The following is a 25,760-nucleotide window of genomic DNA, read 5'->3' as shown; positions in this document are numbered from 1 at the left end:
GTGTGAGTTAACTCCTGCTCATTGTTGCCATATAGGAATACAGTCTCAGGCATTGTCAGAACTTCTGAACTTTTTAAAAGAAACCAGAAATCCAGATTTTTCTTGTGAAATTTTCTGATAAATGTTGGCCCAAAATTTAAAATCTTGGATAAACAAAACATCTGAAATAAACTAAACAAAACATATATTTGACCCACATGTAACTACTTTGTGGCCTCATTTGAAATTTGGCTGGGTTTAAATTCAAGCTCTGCAGCTATTAAGCAGTGTGACCTCGCTATACCCTCAGTATACCCGTCCACATTTTTAAAAAGATTTGGGTGTTGTTTTTGGAATTAAACATGAAGATATATATGTTTTATATCTGTATACCATCTCATTTCCACTCCAGTAGGTAAGAGTGGGAGATGATGCCACTTAATAGATTGAAAAATCTTAAGTGTTTATCCATGATCAAACCACTTAGGATAGGAGCTATTTTTATAGCACAAGTCTTCTGACCTCTAGTGCTTTTTCTATTAGACTTGTGGTTCTCAACCTTTTGTGAGCAGCAGAATCACCTTGAATGCTTGTTTAAAATGTAGATTCCCAACAGGCACAACTCAACAGATCTGGAATGGGATTCAGGAAGTTAACATTTTGATCAAACTCCTCAAATAATATGCTTTGGACCTTATGAATAAAATAGGTTTCTAAGAAAATTATCTTCATTATAGCAAGTAGGATTGATGGTTAGTTCTTTTACTCATCCAAAATGTGTAGTCATTTTTGGTCTGAAATAAGTATAATACTATTTATTTTTCTTTATAGTTTTATCCTTAGCCTGATTTACATTGTTTCCTTTTTGTTACGTATGGACTTCTTGCCCTAGGTTAATTTATATGATTAAAATGAAACTGGCTTATGTAGAAACTGGTTTCTTAGGCAAGAAAGTGGAGTGTTGAAGAAACTTTTAAAATGAGCAATATAGAATAGTGATAGTAATTTTTTTGTAAATAGAATAAATAGTCCAATCAAGTGGAAATAGTTAAAAATATAAAAATTTACTAGTTAACTGATATTGGATAAATAAGAACTAAGAGGAGACAGAAGTACGTTTAAAGCTCTATGGAATCATAGACTATAGAACTGGAAAAGAAAATTTCTTGGGTTGATGATCTCTGGGCTCTTAGCAGAGACTCCAAAATAAATAAGGGGGATTTTGAGTTATTTCAGTCTACTTGCTTTCTGAATTTACTGACATTCTACTTGGACTTCATCTATTACAAATTTGACATACCATAGCTTAATACTTCCTGTTTAGTATGCATACATAGGTAATGTTGTCTTCCTCCAGGTGACAATAATAGTAAAATAGTAAACATTTAAACAGTATTTAAATTTGTTCTGTTTTGCTTAGGATAAATTTATTTTCTTAGATGATTTGTACTGTATGTTTAATTTGGAGAGGTCTTACTAAAATTATGCTTCTTTAAATTCATTCTCTTGACTTGGATTTACTATTTGAGTAACATTGCTTTTCAAATCCAGTAGTTACTCATTTTGTTAATGTGATGATATACGGTAAAGATTTTTGGATAATACTTTGGTTATTGATTCTGGATAATAATTTTCTTCATCTGTCAATAGAGTTGCTTCATCATCACCAAATTTTATGTAAATTGTTAGGCTTTATTACAGCTTCTGTTTTAGAATATCTTTCATTTTAAGGTATTTTTGAAAATGCTACATTTGGAAATGAAAGTAAAACAAATTGATTTTTTTAATTTTCTGAAGCCTTAAGGAGATGACTGGATTAGAGTTTAACAACATCCTATAAAGTGATTTGTAGTTTATAAAGCATCTTCTGTTAGCTCTTTTGATCTGGGTGCCAGTCCTGAAAGTGAGGCTAGTATCTCCATTTTACAGGAGAAGCTGCTTACTGAAGAACTGAGATTTTGTATCTCAGCTTAAGAGACTATCTAGAAATATGTAGAAAGGAAATAATTAAAAGTGACTTGGGGGAGAGGGTTAACGTGGAAAGTAAAGGAGCAGTTTAAACGAAGCTGGAAAATCTTTTTAGGGTTATAGAGTGATCCTGAGCTAGTAAAAAATTCACAGTGCTGTTATAGAAAACTTAACCAGTAAGAGACAATATAACTGTAAGAAGGCATTGGATTATTGCAGTACCACAGAACTGGCTACTATGTACACAACACCCCCAAATATTTTTTACTCACATATTTTCCATTCTTCAAACTTAAGAATTGAAATGAACTTTAGACCATTAAGTCTATATAACTCCTTAAACGTTCGATGCCTGCTTCTCCTTGACTGTTGAGGAGTGAGGATAGATAAAAACAAATTGAACAAGCTTCTAATGAACAATAATGCAAAATGCAAATGTTTTTTTATAATAGCTTGCATATTTTTTTGAGACATGGCTACCTATATAATATAGCCATGTGTTTTTAACTAGGGACCTAACATTTTTTTCCTTTTCCCCCAAGTCTCATGTTTTGGATTATTTTACTCTGGATGTGTATATATTAACTTGGTTTTCTTATTTAAGAAATGAATTGTTTTTAGCATAATGGTTAGCATGAGACAACCTTCTTCAATGAGTTGATATAACTTTTAGCCCAAACAGTCTTATCTGGAGTAAAAGTATGATTTCCTTTATGTTATTTTTCTTTTTCAATTGAAAGTGCATCCTGAATTCCCTTTATTACGTCTACCTAGTCTTGAGTATATCATGTCATTCTTGGATGAGCTATCCTTTCCAGGCTTAATTAACATTCTGATTCCATAACACTTTTACTAAAGCCTTCTTGCTCCTTCTCTGTCCCTGTTTATTAATATATTGGGTTATCTGATTAAAATTGAACTATTTTATCCTAGAAAGCCAGTTCTGATACTTTGAAAAGATGGAAAGATGGAGATTTCTTTAGGTCACATTTAAACTTCTGTGCCCTTAGAAAACATCTGTGTTTGGAAATCAAATTAATCTGGTTCTATATATCACTAAACAGGCTATATGGCAAGAATATAGTTTTTGTAATTCAGGAGAACTTCAATTCTGAGTAGGAAGTCTTTTCTTTTTTTTAAAATGTAGAAACTCTACAGGGAATAATTAATGTGCTTGATGTTTCCAGTGAGTGTTTCTGAGAGATAGTATATATCATGTTACAGTTACTAAGAAAAAATATCTAAATGATGCTAAAAGTAATCATTGTTTTTATGCTAAAGACTGTCATTTTTAGGAGAAATTTGCAAAAATGAAGCTTTGATTTGGAAATAGATGTACCACTTTTTACTCAGTAAGTGTTTCTCAAAGTTGTATATAATCATTTTAATAAATGAAATTATATTTAAACATACTAACATAGCTTACTGTAGAGACCTATTTTGGTTAGTTTCACAAATCAAAGAATAGTCACCATCATTTTGTATTATTGATTTTCATATATATATATATTTGAGTTGCTTAAAGTGAGAAATAGATTTAAAGATGTCAGGTCGGGTTCTTGGTCTTTATCAGTTTAATTGCCTTTTGGAAGTAGATTTTGTGACTCTGGTGACTTTTTTTGGTGCTTTTATTTCTGCTTTATTAGGCTTTAAAAATGATATTAGACATCTTTAAATGACAGCTTCTGACATTTTTAAGCTTTTGAACTATATATATGATATGCATTGGCTACACAAATGTACTGTCTCCCCCCACCCCCATGCCAGAAGTTTAAAGTAGTAAGATTTTTTTTCTAATTATTGATAATTCATGGGGTATAGGAACTTTGTTTTCGTCACTGCCATATGCCCAGTGCTTTCTAACAGTGCCTGGTATGTAGTAGCAACTCAATAAATATTTGTAATATTCATTGAATGAATCTCAGAGGATAGGCAGCAAAGATAAATTGTGTTCTTAATCTATTGACTATACAACCAGTGTTTTAATCACTTTGGAATCTTTTCTAATTTCTTTTTTTGTTTGTTTTTTTCTAACTTATTTCTTTAAGGAAGTCTTATGTCTTTTGTTTCTGATGTGTGACTTATCAAATTTTGGTGGTTCTTTTTCTCCAATTGTTCTGTTCCTGGATTTTATCTCTTTATAAATAGTGTTTCTCAAAAAAGTATCTTCTCTGAAGTCCAGTTTTGGGGTTAATTCTGTAGGTTAGTGTATCCTTAACTGTTTTAAAATCAAAACTGATTCATGAGGGATTGTTCAGAAACAGGGTGGCTATAGGCAATCAGTGGTTTTTTTGTATTTGGCCTTATTCTCTCTTCAGTTACGATAAGTCGTAATATCTTCATTTTAGCAAGAGATGCATATATGATGCATTTTTGTCATTGTAGAAGTAAAACTGCCTTTAAAATATAGAAAGTACAATTCTAATTGGTCAGTGAAACATTTAAAATTTTTTTCTCTTCAAACATTTTTTTATTGAGGTATAATTGATATACATTATTAGTTTTAGTTGTACAACATATTTATATATATTTAAAGTTTTGATTTTAAAATGTGAATATCAACTTTTTTTTCCCATCATATGAATACAGTATTGGCACAGTCTAGATTTGGTATTTTTTTTTTTCTTTCCCTTCTTCATTTGGCCAGATCATAGTCACAGTATCCGTAGATCTTTAGCTGAGCAAGATAATTTCCTTTAAGGAAAGTATTTAGTGTTTTGGTTGAAGTTGCCCTCTTTGGAGTGAAATAAACAACAAAAAGTTCTTAATTAAATGGATTTTAAGAAATATTTGCCCCTTCTAAAAGAAACCAAGAAATAGGGAACATGGATATAGTTCAGTTTATTTTAAAAAGGAGTTGAGTTTTTAGAGAATATCATTAACAAATATTCTTACACTACTTACCTTTTAGAAATTCATCATACTGAGCAGTTGTTATTTTAGGTATTCCACAGTGGTGTTCTTTATGATAGGATTATCATTGATCACAACAATAAATTGAGGGGATTTTTTTTTTAATGCTACAACCTCTTCATGTATGTATTGTTTGGTGTCTTTTCCCACTGAGATTTTTTTCCCTTGGTCTGGAACCTCTTTAATAATGGAAAGAAGTTATTAATTGGCCTGGGCAGTAATGTCACCTTCAGATAGTTTTTAAAGCCAAACTGTTTTTCTGTGACTTACCTCTGAGTGGACTAACTATAAATGTGACAGCCCTTTTGATGCCACTTTCTCTGGAGTTTCTGGTCTCCTTCAAAGCTTGGCTTTGTTGTGTGCAGAAAGATGTTGGTGGGCCTGGGAAGACTTCATTAAAAGAAAACATAGTTCTAAGAAAAGCTAATTCAAGTTTTATTCATTTGTAGTAGAACTCAGATACATGTAGTTTTCCAAGCACTGAAGATCTAAGATTATTTTCCAGACCTTTTACTTAATATATATATATAATATATATTATATATTTACTTAATATATATATTATATATAAGCTATATATATAATATATTTACTTTATATTATATATAAGCTATATATATATTAGCAAGGTCTTTATGACTCCCCTACTCCTCCTTAAATCCTCTTAGAGTTCTTTTAGTGAAGCAAATGGCTTAATCACTGTCTAGTTGATCTGACCGTCTTTGATGTTATTTCTCGGGCCCCAAATACTGATTTACCAGAATGAGTAGTTAAACAAGAGATTGGAAGCTAGAGGTAGTTCTCTCACTTTAAACTAACACCTACCCCCACCCCCTGTATTATTAAAGAGGAGATTATTCATGTTCTCAAATAGCAGTTCAAAAATCTCACACCCTGGTCCAACTAGTATGAAAATAACTACTGTAGCACGAAGTGTCTGTCCTTCCTCTGTCCCCAGCTGAAATTGGGGGAGGGACAAAGCCCAATTGTTACTTTACCCCATCCTGTCTGCCTGCTAGAAGGCCTGTTTCCTACCCTAATGGTTTCTGCCTAACAAATGGTGTTTCTTTTTTACAGCATTATGATCCTGGACTTGTTGTGGTGATGGTAAACTTAGCAGTGGTAATTTTTTATTTTCAGACTGAATTACTCCTTTTGTCATCAGTGCACCAATATGTTAGGCTTACTTTCTCTGTTGTAGCCTTCATCCTTCTGCTTGGTCTTTTTCATTTTCCTTTCCTTTCCTTATGCAACTTGTCTGATCCTTGTTCATTAAAGGGTAATGTTAAGAAGGGATATATCTGTTTGTGTTAGAACTGCCAAAAATAAAATCAGTTAAAACATTAAATTCTAATACGGTCAAAACCTTGATTTCCCCACAATGTAATGGGCACTAGCACTTGCTACTGCAATTTTTAAATAAATTAAAACAAACTTTGACTGCCTTAGAAGGCAAAAGTACTAATGCAGAGTTTATAAACAGGGGTTTACAGAGGTAATGAATTTGTACCAAAACTTTCTTGATTCTTAAATAACAAATTTTGACAGATCAAAAAGATACCAAAAAAAGTAAATTTCTTTGTCATTCCCCCCCCCGCCCCCAATTCTTTCATTGGACCATTTGTTATTACCAGTAAATCCCTGATTGAGACGTTATGAAAGTGATGCTGCACCTAGGAAGTCATTTTTATAACCTGTCTTAATTTGGTCCTTTTGCTAAAGATTGCAGTCACTGCTTATTTATTATACCATTGGGCATAAGGTAGTAGTGCATTTTCATTTTAACTGGTCGTTTTTGATGGTATCCAAAAAAAGGCTGTATTTTAGAACTTTTTTCTTTTTTCTGGCATGAGATGTTCTTTATTTACTTAAACATTTTTTCACTATGATAATTATTCCTAATTATCTTCTTTATTGTTTAAAAATAATGGGATATTGGTGATAAGTAGTTAAACTTCTGAATTTATTTTTTATTATTTTTTAAGGATTAAAAAGTAATCCCACAAATAATAGAGCAACTAGATATAAGTGATTGCCGGTCACTTTGAAACAGTTTCTTTTTTATTCTCCATGACCCAATCCAGTCATGATCATGGCATTTTTTATTGCTTTTTAATTTGGTTTTAGTAACACCTCACATTTAGCCTGATAAAACTCAACTTTTAGCCCAAGGGTATAATATATATGTGTGTATAATAAAAACAAAAAACAATTGTTTACACCAGCCTGAGTGAAATGATGAGGGAAGTAAACATTGTGTTTTTTCACTAAAGGTGTACAACGGATAAGGTAAGTCCTCTTTTCAGTGGGCTTACATCACAATAAACAGCGCAAGTTGTGATGTAAAACAGCTGTGGTAGTAAAGTGCTTGTCTGCCCCATTTTGCTTTGTTTGGCTGGTTATGAGTGGATTAAATATATATTTTTAAAAATCTCCAGCATAGATCAATTAGTTTAAAGTCAATTTTCTTCGCAACTAGTCCTTTTCACAGCTTACCGATTGCCATAGCCAGTGTTAAATCCACTCTGGAAAATGGGACCTCAGGGCACCAGTTCAAAAGAAAAACTCTTCTTTGTTCCTAAGGGCAACTAACTGTTGCTTTTTATTTAAATTTTTCATGGTCCCACTTAACTATAAAGCATCTTTTGAAAACAAAATATATATTAAACATACTAAGTTGCAGTTACAGAGTTTTTCTGTATCATGTTTAAAACTGTGCTTTTTTGATTTAAGCATGTCAGTTTTGATATTTATTACCAGTTTTAAAAGTGTGTGTGGGAGGATGTCAGTGGACAGTAAGAGTAAAGTGATACTTGATGAAAAGTTATTTTAAACCTCTTGGTGCCAATGCTTAGAAGTGCTTTGCATTATTTAATTTTGCTGTAGTAATCTGGAATTATCCTCAACTGGAAAGTCAATCAAGGTGGTTAGTCAGGTTTAAACTGGGAGAGGTAGGTTTGGTTGTAAGCTGTGAGAATGGCTTGTGTTTGGTTCACTGTAGCTTTCTGGTCTCTGCACTCCAAGGCAAGATCTCTAACCACCCAAAACCCAATATATAAAGTGAGCTGTTGGCTTAGCTTCACATCTTACCTTGATTATGTGTTCCTGTTACAGGGAGAACAGATCCCATTCCAATTGTTGTCAAGTATGATGTCATGGGCATGGGTCGCATGGAAATGGAGGTAAATTGATCTCCTTAGCTCACTTATTTTATGGGATATTTAAAATTGATACTAATTCCAAATTCAGATGCTAATGCAAAAATATGTTTATTAGAATGTAATTTTAATATTTTTCTTTGGAAATTTTAGAATATATTTTACATTTTTATTTAGTGCTGCCTTTGAGGCAGGTAGGTGGCAGATAATAACCCTTGTTTAATAGGGGCATGAAGAAGTTTAGTGGTTTGCCCGGGATTATGCAGCAAGGCAAGATCAGACTTAAACCGAGACCCTAGTGCTCATGTCAATGGCTGTGTACAGCTGTAATATCTTGTTTTCATTGCCTAAAATATTTTCTCCATTTACTCCTAATTTTTTGGCATCACTGAATTAAAGTCTATTATCATCAAAAAATATGCCCATTGCGAACCACATGCATGAAAGGATTAATGAACTATTTTGCATGCTGTTTTCTCTGGGGTAACAATAAAGCAAGAGGTTGCTGAGCAAAATTACAGTTATTTATTTTCATACAGCACTGTAGTTGTGCACATGACTTTTTAAAAATAGCTAATTGGAGGTACTTCAGGAATTAAGACTAATATATATATCTGTTTTTGTTAAGCTCGATTATGCCGAAGATGCTACCGAACGGCGCCGTGTCCTAGAAGTGGAAAAAGAAGACACGGAAGAATTGAGACAGAAGTACAAGGTACTTAAATGAAACCTTTCTTGCATGTGTAGTGCTCACACTAAAAGAGATAATCATTTTTGATGAAAAGAATCTCTGTTAATGACAGCATTTGTTTGACATTCGGTGGTGATTAGTAGTAGATCTCAAGTTTCTGTTACTTTCTTATTTATTGCCTCTGTAAAAACTAAAGAGATAATAATACCCACTTCATAAGTCTGTTGGGAAGATTTCATTAGTGCTTGAAAATACAATGCCTGGTACACAGTAGATAGTAACAGTAGTAAATATTGTTAGGAGTTCTTTGAGAGCTCGATACCTATTGATAAGCCCTTTTTTAGGTATGAGGCATTTTAAGAGGAACAAACAAATTGAGAACTTCAGTATTTTCCTTTTTAAGGGCTAAGTTGTAGAAAACTAAAGTTTAGAACATGTTATAATTTAGTTTTCAAAAAGACTGACTAGGGAACATGTTTTTCAAGATGTAGTATGCCCAATCTCTACCATAAAAATAGGTAAATTTTAAGATAGGAAACAGGTTTGGCTAAGATTATCATTATAGAAGCCTAGTTGGTCATGATACTTAAAGTGGGAAGAGAAAGGAGATTTATCTTTTAAAGTCTATTCTAACATAAAAAATATGTAAAGCAAAAATATGTGTGTATGTATGTATATATATAAAGCAAAATCTGACAACTACAAGGAGAAATGTTACAGCCACCACAATGGTGGGAGACTTTGATATACCTCTCAGTATTTGATAGAAGTAGAGGGAAAATATCAGCAAAGATATTTGGAAGATTTGACCAATTAATAAATTTCACCTAATGGTTATAAAGAACTATGTGCCCAATCACTTTGAAAATAAAAATTTCAAACATACATGGAATATTTATTTAAACAAAAATTTTTACTATATCCTATGTCATAAACAAAATATCAACAAATTTCAAAGAACTGAAATCAGGCTATAAAGCAATCAATTTAAAAAAAGGTAATAGAAAAATCCTTGTGTTTGAATTGAAAGATGAAAGCACCACTTATCAAAACTTGTAGGATAAGCTAAAGCAATTTGATGTTTGATAGGAAATATATATCCTTAATACTTAGGTTAGAAAAAAAGAATGGCAGGAGATAAGTGAAGTAAACATTTTTCTTAGGAAAGAAAGAATAGTTGAATAAACCCAAAGAATATAAAAGGAAAGAAATAATAAAGAACAGAAATGAATGAAACAACAAAGCCAAATGTACTTGTGATGATATTAAGAAAGAAAAGAACATAGAAAACCACTATCAGTAATGAAAAATCATTTCAGATGCAGCAGGCACTAAAAAATAATTTTATTCCATTGGATGTAAAAATTAGGTTTAAGTGAGCAAATTTCTAAAAAACAACTTGTTGAAATAAAATGAACTCAAAAAGAAATAGAAAACTTTAGTAATCCTATAACTATTATATGAATTGAATGTGTGGGTTAAAAAAAATTTCCTTAAATCTCAGTAACCTTACTAGTGAGTTCTATTAAAATTCATAAAAGCAATAACTTCAGTCCTAACCAGCAATTTCTTATCTTCCCAGAGAATTGAAAATGAAGAAAAATTTCCCAGTTCATTTAATGAGAGACTAGTACCACCTGGATGCTAAGTCCTGCTATGGATAGTATGAGAAGGATAATTATATGACACTGATTTATAACACAGGTGCGCATCTTCAAACACTAGCAAACACCAGGACCAATTTAGGATATATGACCAGGTTATCCCAGGAATGCAAGATTGCTTTAATGCTAGAAATCTAATTATATAGTCAGTCATGTTAAGAGATTAAAGGGAAAAAATTATATGATCATCTCAATAGATGCAGAAAAATAAAAGCAATATAAGAAATTCGGCATTCATTCATGATGAAAAGTCTTGTTCAACTTGATAAAGGACTTTTCTTAACCAGATAGAATGCCTACCAAAACCATGTAGGAGACATCATGCTTAATATTGAAAAGTTGAAAGCTCTCCTTTTGAGATGAGACATGCCTGCTGTCAGTGTTTCTATTAAATACTGTGCCAGAGGTCCTAAGCAGCACAGTAAGGTAGGCAGAAGCAAACATAAATATAGATGAATGGAAGAGATAAAACTGTTTTTGTTTGCAGGTATGTTTATGTATATAGATATCTAAAAGAATATACAGATACATCACACAAATTAATGACAGTTTAGCAGGATGCTAGGTACAAAATCATTGAATTTGTATATCTGTACACAAGAGTTAGTAAAGGTTACAAAAATGTCACCATTTGTAATAGCAAAAATATATATGAGGTACTTAGGAATAGATCTAATGAGATGTGGACTTGGGGCAAGGGTTCTAAAACATTGACAGGCATTAAAGAATAATGAATAAAAAGTGAAATTTTTAATAATTTGTTCATGAATTAGAAGATTCAGTATTATAAAGAAATCTGCTTTCCCCAAATTTTTCTATACATTTAATGCAATCAATATCAAAAGATAGAAAGACTTGCCCTGTCAGCTATCAAAATTTATTATGAAGCTATGGTAATTAAGACAATGTGATATTAATACAAGGAAAGAACGATGGAACAAAAAAGAGAGCCCAGACACAGACCTTTCCTTACATATTTGACCACTGGATAAGACAAAGATGGTATTGCAGATGAGTGAAGTAAAGAATAACCTTTTCAATAAAAAGTTCTAAGACGGTTGGTTACCCATATGTGAAATAATAGATTTGGACTTCTTAACCTCATGTTATACAACAATCAGTTATAGACAGATTAAAGATTTAAATGTAAAAGAAAAAATACTTCTAGAAGATAGTATAGAGGATTCATTTCCATCTTTACCTAACTTACCATTTTCTTATTTTTCATTTCATTAATACTTTCCTCAACTTTATTTATTCATACTTTATTATGAAAACTGTTGAGCATACAGAAAAATGGAAAGAACTGTATGTACAGTGAATACCCATATACTTACCACCTATATTCTGCAATTAACATTTATAAATACTGTTTTATTACAAACCAGTGACTTTTTTAAAAACAGCTTTATTGAGAATCAGTGCTTTTTTTTAATTCATAAAGTATCTCTTTATTGTTTTTTCAGTATGCCTTGTTTTTTTCCTTTTTAATAAATGCCCTGTTTTTTACCTTTTGGTTACTATTTCTGCCTTTTTTTTTTTTTTTTTTTTTTAATATTCTAAATGTTCTGACTTTTACAGTGGTTTTTCTCCTGTGGTTTGCAGTTTTGATTATCATCTCATCCTCTGTGAAAGTTTCTTGTATCTTGGATTTTAAAGGCAATTATGAGGCAATTCCATATGTGCTTTTGCTAGAGCCTCAGGTATTTAATTGAAGACCTGAGAACTTCATAGGAACTGGTTTTAAAATGTTAATACCTAAGCTAAGCATTCCTGCTATGAGTGGAAAGTGTAAATTCTTTAGGTCCATAATGACTCTGGTTGGAAATTTCAACCTCTTATATATAACCCTTGCCATTTATACACTGGTAGATGATGAATTTCTTGATGCTTTCAAGAGAATAGTAAGTGATGATGTATTGTAGTTTTTCTAGTCCCTATTTCAAGGGTGGAGACAACCGTTTATATCTCTGAGCTTTACAAAGCAGGAGAGGTTAGTGAAAGGGTTAGATTTTGTAAAATGCTTTTTTTGCGTCTATTGAAAAAGTCATGTGGAATCCCATGCCCCTTTATTAATATGGTGTATTGCATTGATTCATTTTTATATGTTGAACCAACTTTCCATTCCTAGGATAAATCCTACTTAGTTGTGGTTATGGTATATGATCCTTTTAATGTGCTACTGGATTCAGTTTGCTAGCATTTTGAGGATTTTTGCATCTATATTCATAAGATATTACTCTAGTTTTCTTGTGATGTCCTTATATCAGGGTGTAATACTGGTCTCATAGAATGAGTTAGAAAGTGTTATCTACTCTTTTATTTTCCCTAGGTTTTTAAAATGGTTTTACAACGTGTTTTGTAGCCCTAAACATGTATCGTTTTATTTTACTTTTTTTTTAAAGCTTTATCTAAATGGAATCATATTTCCTGGTATGCATGTACCTGTATAAGAGTTTCTCCAGAGTGTAGCCTTTATTTGTGTTTATATTTTTTTGCTTTAAGTAGTTAAACCTGTGTGTCTTTCTTGAGCCACAGCTGCAGTTGTAGCCTGTATATATTGATATATAGTGTAGTCATTGTAATTTTTTCCTAAAAGTTGTACAGTTTCAGATTTGTAGTAAGGCCTTTTTTGAAATGTTAATTTCTAGTTTCATTATACTGTGTCGTATATGTTGCTTATGTTATTTCTTCTTTTTGGAATTTATTAGAGTTTTCTCTGTAGCCTAATACGGTCTTTTTTGGTGAATGTTCTGTGAGTACTTTTTAAGAAGATGTGTACCCTATTTTCAGGCACACACTTTATTAATGTTATTAAGATGTTCTGTAGAATTAAGTGAAAGCCAAGATAAAATTAAAATGTGCTTCTGCAGTCACCATTACTAGAAGATAAATTCTCCTTGGTACCTGCAACTTCATACTGCTCACTTTTAAATCGAAGTCTCGTAGATGGATCTGACAGGAAGAGGGTAGATCATAGTCTGTACCTTAGTTTTAAGGGAGGTTGGAGAAATAAACTTTTTGATTTCTATCTTGGGGAAACCAGCTCTGATAAGGAAGAATATCCACAAGTTGCTTAACAGCCAGACAACATGAAACTGCCCACAGTGCTTAGAGAAAATTACTGTGAAGGGCAGATATCTTAATGTGTTTTATATTCACTTGTTTTCATAAATTTGTCCAAAATAGTTTAATACTGGCATTCCACAAAATACAGCAACCTTTTCTTGCTTACTGATTCAGTAGCTCCTGTGAGAAAGGTGGAGAGAGGGTTTTGAAAATGTGTCCAAAAGATAGAACACTGAATAGAAGAAAGGCCGATTTTAGAAGCCTTTGGATTGAGACTTCTCTTAGGTCTGTTAACTAAAAAGAGGTACTCATTGTGAGAGTAATGCATGTACCCTGCTATAAAAGGCTAGCAAGTATTAAATCATTTCTCATTCCTTTCTCTTTCTCATTCTTCTGTGCTACCTTATAGCAAATGAATATATTCAACTTGCTTTGAGATATCTTTTGATATCTAGTTTTTAAGTGGAGCTGCTGAGGTATGTTGGACCACCTCGTTGGGTCAGTCCCACAATTTTGAGCCAGAACCTCATTAAGACTAATGGATAACCAATATAACTGTGTTGGCATTTCAGAATTAACAGAGCAGTGTATTTGGAAGATAACCTCATAATATTTAACTCCATAACTGACCACAGCCTCAAGTAATTTTTTTTTTATCTTAAAGTCTAAAAACAGTTGGATGTTAATATAGTTACTCCAGCTTTCTTTCAACTTTCAAAGTCCTCATGTTTTAGAGGTATCTCATAATCAGCATGTATAGTTAGATTTTGTTTTTCTAACAGTTTTTTAGTACATTTACATTTCTTGTACTCATAAATCTGTTTCTGCTATCTTTGTATTTTTATCCTGTGTCTTTCTGTTCATTCTTTATAAAGAAGTTTTCTTATTCCTTCCCCCTTTACTATTTCTATTCTAATAATTACCCTTGGGATTTTAATACAAATTATATTTAATTTAACAAAGTCTAATGTTAACTCCATCTCAATCATTAGAAGGACTCTAGAACATTTGAACTTTGAACACCCTCTCCCATTATACCTGGTTATGTCAGCTAGCATTTTGCTTTCATCGCTTTTCCATCGCCTTGTGGTAGAGAAGTTGGTGGTGGTGGTGTTACTCTCTATATATTTATTAATTTCATTGCTTACCATTCACTTTTAGTATTTCAGATATTTTTCTGGCTTCATTTTTCTTTTCTTTATAAAGTACATCGTTGAAACAGTGACTTGCAAGTCCATAGCAAGAAATATGTTTAGTATTGCAACCACACACACACACAACTGAAACAAATGTTTATAAGACAGTATTTACCTTTATGTGAAATACACTATATTTTTTCTATTTTTTTCTTTTTTATGCATGTTACAATCTGCTTAACGCCATGACGCACCAATGGGTCACAATCCGTGGTTTCAAAATACTGCTTTAAGAATTCCTTTTTGATTAATTCGTTGGTGGTAAACTCTGTTTTCTGGAAATGCCTTATTTCATCATTTCTGAAAAACATTTTCATTTGGTATATAAGTAAAAATGTATCTTTGCTCAGCACACTGAAGCACATATATTCTACCTTCTGTTGTTGCTTTTGAATTTGCTGTCAGTCTGATTGTGGATAATCTTAATTTTTTTCTGGATGGTTTTATGATTTTATTGTCTTTGGTCCCTTGTAATTTCTTTAGAGCATGTCTAGGTGCATATTTTTATATACCCTGTGTGGTATACTTTGTGCTTCCTGTATCTGTGGAGTAATATCTTTCATTGATTTGGAAAAATTCTCAGCCATTATATCTTTAAATAATTTTTGCTCATCTGTGCTCTCTACTCTTTTTCTGAGATTTCAGTTATACGTAAACGTTCTTACTCTGTTCTGTTACCCCTAACCTCTTTTTCATATTATCTGTTTCCTTGTCTCTGTGGAACAATTTAATTTCAGTCTGTCCTCCAGTTTACTACATCTTTTTAATTGAGATATAATTCACATACCATAAAAATCACCCTTTTTAAAAAGTGTACAGTTCAGTGGTTTTTGGTATATTTCGTGAGATTGTACAGCCATTGCTACAGTGTAATTCCAGAACATTTTCACCACCCTACTACATTTTTTTGAGCTGTATCTAGTCTGTTTTTTACCTGTCCCCTAAGTAGTTGATGAATTTTTTTGTTTATTTTTTTACAATTGGGTTTGCAATTGTAGAAGTCTCATTTGGTTCTTTCTGCAGTCTGCCTAGTTTTTTGTTTTTGTTTTTTAATGTTTTATATTTGCTCACTTTTGTAATTTCATTTTCTATTTTAAACATTTTTATGGTTACTTTATATTCTATAACAAACTATTCTGAGTCTTGCATGTCTAAATCTATTGTTTATTTCCTGTGATTCTAGCTTGTGATAAATTTACTTCCTTTTGTGTGTGTACTAATCTTTGATCCTAACATATATTTTGTTAATCTAGGAAAATTTTTAGGGCCAAAATTTAGTATGTTTTCTAAGAGTATTTTTGATTCCTGTGCCAAGACCCAGAAATCCTGGGGTCTTTCCAGCCCAACTCCAGGTTCTTTTGCAAATTAGGTTAGGCTTGTCAAGTTTAGCTCCCCGCCTTACTTAAACCTCAAGCTCCAGGGTCACCCACATGTCCTAAGGAGGGCCCTTGCTTATCAGTTTCAGATCATAGGTAATTTTGTTTCTTCTGTTTTGTCATTTTTCTCCCATTGCCCTCTTAAGGATTTACTTATCCTTCTATGCTTCCCGCAATGCAGTAAAAATTATGTTTTAAATATCTGGTTGGTTGGATTTTTTCAAGCCAGGGGTAGGGGTAAGGGATGCTACAATATCTAGTCCACCATACTGCCAAAAGGGAAAGTATAATTAAACTCTTTTGAACATTTGTTTATTTGAAGACAATTTTAGTCCAGCCGCACACAAATTACTCCACCAAATTGCCACTTAAGTTTCATTTGGCTTTTACTGGTACCACTAAATTTTATGAGAAGTCCTTTTTTTCTGTGTTCAGGTAAGACTACTTCTTTACAACATTCACATAAAATTCTACCAAGTTCATTTTTTGTTTGTATTTTGTGGTTTTTACAGGATTACGTTGACAAAGAGAAGGCAATTGCCAAAGCGTTGGAAGATCTCAGAGCCAACTTTTACTGTGAACTCTGTGATAAGCAATATCAGAAACATCAGGAATTCGACAACCATATCAACTCTTATGATCATGCACACAAGCAGGTGAGGAATAGTTATTTGCTAACAAAGAAAAAGATACTTTATTTGTTGTTATAACTGTTGAATTTTATGAGTGAACCCAAAAAACTTGGTGACTCTGGTTTCGTGTGTTTGTCGATCTTTATCTGAGGTCATCTGATATACTTGATATTTTTCAGTGACAGAAGTCCTGACTTATACCACCTCCTTCCAAGATTTTATATAGAGTGAAGAATTGTGAGCTTTGTAAACCTTGCATAAAGTTTTTTATTTTGAGTGGTTTCTAGATTTGTGTTTGATTTGGTAATTTAACTGAGGATCACTGGGAGCTTTGTTTTTCTTTCTTCCTCTTTCTGAACATGTTACACCTTAAACTGTTATCCTAGACTGGTCATTTTATCTTCTGTAGAAAAGAATTCATACTTTATGGCTACCCTTTCCTATCAGTAAGTCATTTTGTTAGAAGGTAAATAAATCTTGCGAAGGAAAATAAAATTAGATGCTGTCTTAACTTTAACAAAAAACTCTGATGCTGCATGTTGAAGAGCTTGCTGAAAAATGAAGTATGCTTTCTTTGAAATCTTTTTATTTTATTGATTTAGAAAAGAAACTGCATAACTAGTTACTGGCAAAAGAAGCCTGCAGTAATTCCCCTGGGGGATTTTAGAAGGCAGAAATTAATCTTTAAATCTTTAGAACACTTCTGGCTTATTAAAGAATTTTGAGCCATTTGATCTCGTGTGACTTTAGCAGAACTTGTTAGGTCTTTGGGGATACATAGTTGTGTTTGTTAAGTTCGTAGGATTTATGAATATTGCTGGAATGTTCTCTTAAGCTACACCTGTTGAACCAACTTTTTTTTTTTTAACCTTTGCTTCATCTTTCAACCAACCAAAAGATTTCAGAGCACAGGTAGAAGGCAGGCTTCAACTAAGCTTTACTTTTATTAGCACAGGGATAGTTTTTAAGCTTGTTGCGCAACCGTCTCTTCTACATTTTTAACCACACCTAATCTATTTTAAGAGCCTTCCACTGATAGAATAGTATTTAGGACAGCTTTTCAACTTTTTATGTACCTTGGACATTGTTTTAATCTATTGTTAGCTCTGCTTGATTTGAAGAAGAAATTGAGAGCATATATATGGACAAGATATCTGAGCAATTAACCTTACTTCTTGAAAGAATCATCTGTCAAGAAGAATGTAACAGTGAACAATACTTACTCAGTAACTTTTCCAACTTTTCAGTGTATACATAATTCAGATTTTTGGGTTGGACTTTTTTTTTTTTTTTTTTAATGAAATTAACAAAAACATTTAGCATCTAAATACACATCCACCTATTGGGGCTCTTTAGCATTTCTACAATTAAGTGTTGTGATTAGTTAATAAAAAGACTCCAGAGGAAACTCCAAAAGGACATTTAGAAAGGTTACATTTTTAGTTGATGAGACATCTCGAATAAAGTTTCAGTTAGAAAAGAATAAACCAGGAGAAGTATAATTTGAATTTGAATAATGTATATTCTTGCTTTTTAAGGGGAAAATATCTATCAAAACAAAACAGATATACAAATTTAATATTGAACTAATAAAATTCACATTGACATCATTAATGTGATGTTTGTTAATGTTTTAGTGATGTCGCTTTCAACTTGAGAGTAGCAGAAATTATTACATCTCTGGTTCATTTGAATTTGACATTTTTTTTCTCCTGTGCACTTTGATTTGACTCAGTTCTCTTACTATTTTTCCTATTGCAGTGATTCTCCACCTGGGGAGAATTTGTCCCCCAGGAGATGCTTGGCAATGTTTGGAAACAGTTTTGATTATCACAACTATGGGGGATGGTGCTACTGGCATCTAGTGGGTGGAGGTCAAGGATGCTACTTAATATACTACAATGCACAGGAAAGCTCCTTGCAACATGGAATTATCTGGCCCAAAATGTCAGGCAGTAGTGCTAAAGTTGAGAAACACTGTTTTATTGGGACTACTGAAAACTTTCAAATATATATGGTATTGTGATATCATTTGGCCTTTGCTTGATACAAACAATTCACTATTATTTTAACTCTCTAGTTATGTTGTAAACATTTTATAGAATGCTCACCTAGATGGTCCCAAATATTCATTTATTACCCTTTTTTAGATTATCAAAATGAAAATACAAAATTAAGGATTTCTTATAGAGAACTTATGGACTATTTCATCCATTAATATAGAATATATCTGTGATCCATGGTATGGGGAAAATCTTTAGCTGCTACGATTTCTGATAGCTTATTTTTTCACCTTGATCAAAAGCCCATCTAGGTATTAAAAAAAAAAAAACAGATGTAGTATGAGTTTGTTATTTTGTTTGTTTTTGGTGGAGTGTTCTTTATTTTGTTGAAATATAGGCTTTTTCATCTTTTTACTGCTTTCAGTGCAAATGATAGAATCTTGAAACAGAATGCTATTAATATATAAACAAAAAATGCACAGTACTAAATTTTTTATAGTTCTACTCTTCCCTACTTCCCTACACTTATAATTTCTAAGGAGGCCTTAACTGATCGTGCTACAACACAGCTAAATAACCCCTAAGAGGACGTAGGTCTTAATTTTCATTCCTCTTTGATGGACATGAACTTACCATACAAATGGACCTACCATTTTCCAAATTTATGCTTTAAAATCATAAAGACACCCTGTCTTGTCTTCCAGGAAGGCACACAGGATTATTATGAATCTGAGATAATAGGTAAGTACATTCAACCCTATGTTAGTAATCCCCAGTTCGCATCTTCCATCAAATTTTCACCATTAAAATTTTCCAGAGAAATAATTTATTCCATTAGTGGTAGCTACTGGCATAGACAGGATTCTGAACTTGCCCTTATCTTCATTAAACACAAATAATCTCTCAAAAAGGAGCTACGTGGTCACCTTCGTGGTTGGTTGTTTGGGGTGGGGGGGGCTCTCAGTATTTCCTCAAGTTTTCTAAGCTATTTCATGAAGAAAGTCATTAAAACACAAATACACAGCTCTTTCTTCAAAGATGAAAAAGGCAATTAGACATTTTGGCTCTTGTAACAGCTTAACCCTTGCTTTAAAGTGATAATTTTAATACATTTTGACATCTTCAGGGGTATGCCTTGTAAAACTCAGTGCCTTATTTTAACATGTTTTTATTATTGCGATTTTGTTTTTCTTTCTTGGTGCCCTTTTACCGACTCAGGATTCTTCCAATCTTATTCTCTTTTATTAGTGCCACTGGGAGCCTCCTCACCAGCCTCTATTACATAAACCAGAGATCACAAATTGTCTGGCCTTTGTGGTGTTAGTTTTTTCCCCTTTAATTTCAATTGATTTCCAATTATTAAAAATGAGATTTTTATATAATTCAGGCTTTGGCTTATTTTGAAAATGTGAAATATCTGAGAACATTGGGCCTACATTTTAACATAACAGTTGACTAACACTGAGTAGTTGCTATCTCTTTAGAAAGGCATGCATGCACTCACTCCAATTAGCTGTGGTTTCCACTTCATCTTCTCTTATATCAACCTATGTGACTCATTATATTACCTGCCACACTCCTCCAAACAAATAATTGAGTTTGTGACCCAAGCTTATACCTTTCCTTCCTCTCAGCACAGGCTCCCACAGGTTCTGACACTGGGGAAGTAGCACATTGAAAAGCTGCCATAGCGTTGGATCTAACTTCCTTGCAATTTCAAAACCATCTGTGTTAGTTTGATCTAATTATCAAAATCCGATACTGTAAAGCAGCTTTGAGAAATTCTTTTAACTTGTAGAAAGAATCGATATCTAGGTCAAAGGAAAGAATGCTTTCAGCCTGCCTCTTCTTTCTGCTAAAATAGCTTCAGTTTGAAAACACCTGTACTTTCTTACATTTTTTGAAAAGACTGAAGTCTCATTAATACTAGGGTCAGTTTCACCTGTAAAAGTAGCGATTTCCTGAGTTTTATGTAGCTGTACTAATAAAACAGATTAAACCTGTAGCAGCCATCAGTAACTTCCCTACTTTAAATTGTTCAGAATAGAATCTGTTACTGCCTGATTTAGTTAACTTCGAACTGTTACAGTTGCTTTTTGATAGGGTTTCTTATTTTTAGTTGACTATTTCAGTACCCAGTAATGTACATTACCAGGGAGCAGAAATTTTAGAGTTTTTCTCATTACCCCAAAATGAAGTAAGTTCTGAATTTAAATATTTCCTAAGAAATTCCATGGTGATGGAAGGAATGATCACTTACAGATTTCATTCACATTTGGAGTGGTCACTTTCCATTTGCAGTTTCACTGTTTACTGGTTGGGTTTTTGCCTCTCAAGATATTTTATAACATTTGATCCTCTGTATGCTTGGCATATATGGCATCAGGACAATAAGTACATCAAAACCAATTGGACCTCTGGCAAGCCACTGCATATTTGAAGAAATGCAGACTGAGTTCCTTTTTCAGTGCTACTTTGATATTCAGTGGGGGGAAAACACAGAAGTAAATAAAAAAGGCAAGGTAAAAGAAGATAATTCTAAAGCTAAAATAAAAATGACCTTTCTAAGAAGCGAAACCACTAAGATCAGATACCGATGAAGATATTCCATAGATACTCTGTATTTTGGGTCTTTGTAGAATATTTATCTTTAGAAAATCATGTGAAATAGGTTAGGAAAATCATAAAGTTCTTAATGAATCCCCAAGCTTCATAAATGTTAACTTAAACAGCATAATTCACCCCTGAAGAGATTATGCTTTGAAAATCAAAGCAGTTGTGAAGAGAGAAATACATCTCAAAACTTGAGAATATTGTAGTTTTATTTTAATAACCTGTAGCAGAGAGATGAAAGTTTTAGCTTTGGTGATTCTTGGTACCACTATGGTTACCATTTTCTTTGGGACTATTTTGCTTAATAAGAGAATTGACAACCTTTGGCCAATCTTCAAAAAACAGCATGCTTTGAGGCTTTTCACCTATTAAATCTTACATACTCACCACCTCTGCTTTTTTTGGGAATAGACTTATGCTCAGCTATCAAAACACCCAGTTAATCTTGGAAAACACCGTGTTTGTTTAAGGAAGCTGTCTGCTGTTGTGAGCAGGGGTGACCCTAAATAGACCTTTTGAGAGCTACGGTTTCTGGTAAACCCTGTATTCTCTTACTGTGTATTTCTGACTTTGTTCTTCATCTTGGCAAACAATCCAACTTTGAATTAAAATGATTTTACCTTATTTAGGTTCTGCAGTTTTCACCCTGTTTTCTGCCCCCCGTACAATAAGTCCTCACTTAACATCATCAGTAGGTTCTTGGAAACTGCAACTTTAAGCAAAACGACTTATAACAAAACCAATTTTACCATAGGCTAATTGATATAAACAAGTTAAGTTCTTATGGCATATAGGATGTTCACAGAAACATCACCAAACTTCTAAATAAAGACCCAAAACACTTATAATGTTAAACACTGAAATAATTGTGAGCTATACATTTAAGAAAGATTAATAAAAACAAGTAAGATAATTACTTTCCAACCTGCTGATTTTCAGTTCAGTTCTGTCCTGGTAGCTCAGGGAGCCAGGCTGGACCCCACCTGGACAGGACACCCTTCTATCACAGGGCTCACCCATACCCATACTCACTCTATCTGGTACAATTTAGACATGCCTGTTTGCTTCATGTGCACATCTTTGAGATGTGGGAGAAAACCCACACAGACATGAGGAAAACATGTAAACTCCACACAAGACAGTGGCCCCTGCTGGGAATTGATTTCTTTTTTCCCTCATCAACATTATAAGGAAACAATGTTATTCGAGGACCTGCTGTCTCTTATATTCATCACAGTGATGTACTGTGGTGGAGATCCTAGTAGGAGGCTGTATATTCTATTGTAACTTGAAAAATTAAAGCAACTTAAGGAATAATGAATGATGTTTGTGAGTGACAGTGCTGAAAAAAGAGCTCAACTGGGATGCTGCTGTTCCATTTTGCTTTGGGCCCAAGCAGTTCTTTTGAATTATGCTCCTTCAAATTTTACATAGAGGGCAAATCTTTACCTCCACACGTGACCTGAAGGACTATGTAGATATACTTAAGACTTGTTATCCGCTAAACCACAATGGCATATCATTTTATATCCACTAGGATAGCTAAAATTAAAAAGACACATTAACAGATGTTGGAGAGGACAAGGAAAAATTAGAACTCTACTGCATTGCTAATGGGGTTGTAAAATGGTATAGCCCCTCTGGAAAAAAGTTTGGCATTTTCTCAAAATGTTAATAGAGTTACCATATGACCAGTATATACCAAATAGAAATGAAAATATATGTTCACACCAAAACTTGTACAAGATTGTTTATAGCTGCATTATTCATAATAGCCAAAAAGGTGGGGGGGGGGACAAATATTCATCAACTGAGGAATGAATAAACGTAGTATATCCCTGCAGTGGAATATTATTTGGCAATAAAAAGGAATGGCTTACTGATATGCCACATACAAACCTTGAAAATAAGGTAAGTGAAAGAAGCCAGTCACAAAAGACCCCCATATTACATGATTTTATTTATATGAAAAATCTAGAATAAGCAGATCTATAAGTTAGGCTTCCAGGGACTGGGTGGAAGGAGGAAATGGGGAGTGACTGCTAATGGGTATGGAGTTTCTTTTGAAGGTGATGGAAATGTTCTAAAATTAGATAGTTGTTAATAGTTGTACAACTCTGAGAATGTACTAAGCCTACTAAATTTTATACTCTAAATGGGTGAATTTTATGGTATGTGAATTATATTTCAGTAAAATTATTTTTAAAGCCATGATGCAGCTTAAATATTGGTGGTGGTGATGGTTTTGTGTGTGTGTGTGTGTGTGTGTGTGTGTGTGTGTGTGTGTGTGTGTGTGTGAGAGAGAGAGAGGAGAATTTTAAAGCAGGCACACCTGATACTATTAAAGACGATACCATACTTTTAAGACTTTTTGCTAAATTTTTGAACATAACAAAGCAAATATTGCAGTGATTTTATGGCATTAATTTGACATTCACTAAATGATATTAATAGTCATTACCTTGCAAAATAATTGGGCATAAAAGGTAAGTTGTCATAAATGACTAATAGTACTACTCTTACCAAAAAGAATGTATGCTTCTCTTTTTCTGTGACTTTTTTCAGTATCTGATATCAGCATTAATGTTTAGTTTTGTTACCAAACATTTGTTTTTTCTCCTACTGAATACAGTTCATTTTTATCATTTACTGATGATATGCATGTGCTAAAAGAAAGAATTTACATCTAACATCCAGTAACTTGGACTTCTTAATCATTCAACTATAATCTTCCTTTCCTAAGTACTTTAATGCTGAGACTTCTGTGTTCTCTCCCAGTCTTTTCCCTCCCACATCACATGGTGATGTCCTGGATGGTCTCACACAGAAGCATCAGACACTGAGCCTTGAATCAGAGTAACTTGGCCACATAACAACTACAGTATGATTACTCCAGTTTGGGAAAGGAGATCCACATTAATGTTATGTCGTGAGAGAGAGGCAGGAAATAGAGAGAGGAGGCGGCGGACTTTAGTTGTGCAGGATTGTTGACATAGAGGAAGGGAATGGACATAGAGAAAGAGAGTGGTTGAGGTTCAGAAATGGCGAGATTATGCTTAGCCAGAAAGAGAGATTGGGGTTCATACAACCACCACTTCTTTACTCCTCTTTCTCATCTCTGTTCATAACCAACAGATAATACAAAAAAGTATGTGTGTTTCCTCTCCCAACAACTCATTTTCAAACTGAAACCAGTTTGATAAATGTTTATTGAGCATCTGTTTGGTGCTATAGACAGTGGTGTGTGTTTTGCACGGTTACAAAGGAAAATTAAGCCTCGCTTTCTGTTCTGGGAGAGTGGGGTTGCTATCTGGTGAGTGAAAACCATAGAGAATCTTTTTGACCCTAAAGAGACATAATCAGGTTTTCTCTTTAGAATTAGCATATATTAGAACATGGGATTCTTAGTGGCATAGGAAATACTCTCTGCCTATTTTCCGATGCCTGAAATTTTTTTCACATTGGAGAACAGTGGTTTTTATTCTTTAAATTGAGAATAGATTTAAAGTACTTGAGAAAAGTAATCAGATTTATTATTAGTATACTCAACAAATATAAACGTCTAGCATCAGAATTTGTTTTGTTGGAAAAGAAAAGAGTAGCACCAAAAGATAAAAAATATTTGATTACACCCTTATTGTCTCGTTGTTAGAGAAAGGTGTATAGAAGTATCTTTGTCTCAGTCCTTCCCAGCTGAAACACAGTGCCACTCCTTGCTATTGACACTCCATATTATTGATGATGTGGGCAAATTTATCACCAACATTAAAAACATGGTGAAATATATTAGATTCTCATTTCCCTGATTTAATTTGTCTACAGTTGGGCAGTGGAGCAGGAATTTGTTTCTAGAGTAGACATTTTTCTGCCCACACAGTACTATTTAGCTGTATTTTAAGGACTGAAATGTCATTTATATTTGAAGTGGTCTTTACCCCAAGAGCCATAGTTATGTGGATGGATATTTAAAACACTGAATGATTTGTTAAGGTCTTCCCACTGTCCTTTGAGAATTTTAATGAAAACCCCAGCTACCATGTGATTCAGAATCAGTGAGAAATGTTCCTTTTCCTGTGTTCTGTACCACAAATGTGTACTTTTTTGGAAACATGCTATTGGTTTTTCAGGAAAACAGATTCTTCAAACCTTTTCACTTAAATGAGAGTCAGTCTCTTTTTTCTGAATCAAATATTTGATTCAGAAATAACACAGCTAAAGATGTGTTATTTGGCTTCACTTTTTATTAATGAGCATTAATAGTTCAATAAACAAATGTATTAGCTCTTCGAAAGGATACTTTATAATTTTCAGAAATAAGGACATAGTGGCTTTGGAATCAGCTTAAATGATTAATTATATTCATTCAGATTAGTCTCTGTCCCACTTTGGAGTCTAACTTGAATTTTTGTGTATGGTATGGAATTTGCTCAGCCTTTGAAAAGAGTTTTGGATAGATGGCACATCTATAATTTTGATCTCCTTAAATGAGCTCTGTCTC

At 33.1% G+C, this 25,760-nt stretch overlaps 1 protein-coding gene across 5 annotated transcripts in view; it reads left to right on the top strand.

The window, feature by feature from the left end:
* GPATCH8 (G-patch domain containing 8) overlaps nucleotides 1-25,760 on the top strand; it is a 73,239-nt gene that overhangs the window by 35,446 nt on the left and 12,033 nt on the right. For 3 of the 5 annotated variants that reach the window (XM_039846705.1, XM_039846706.1, XM_039846707.1), the window contains 3 exons: nucleotides 7,975-8,042; nucleotides 8,647-8,733; nucleotides 16,527-16,670. In XM_039846705.1, the coding sequence (XP_039702639.1) occupies nucleotides 7,975-8,042; nucleotides 8,647-8,733; nucleotides 16,527-16,670 (299 nt within the window). Of the gene's footprint in view, nucleotides 1-5,937; nucleotides 5,983-7,974; nucleotides 8,043-8,646; nucleotides 8,734-16,526; nucleotides 16,671-25,760 lie in introns of all 5 variants that reach the window. The other 2 variants (XM_039846708.1, XM_039846709.1) reach the window with 1 other exon arrangement.

Source organism: Pteropus medius, unplaced genomic scaffold, assembly GCF_902729225.1.
Source record: "Pteropus medius unplaced genomic scaffold, Ma_sr-lr_union100, whole genome shotgun sequence".
Classification (NCBI taxonomy): Eukaryota; Metazoa; Chordata; class Mammalia; order Chiroptera; family Pteropodidae; genus Pteropus; species Pteropus medius.
The sequence above is the reverse complement of the archived record's forward strand: the minus strand, read 5'-3'. Positions and strand labels throughout refer to the sequence as shown.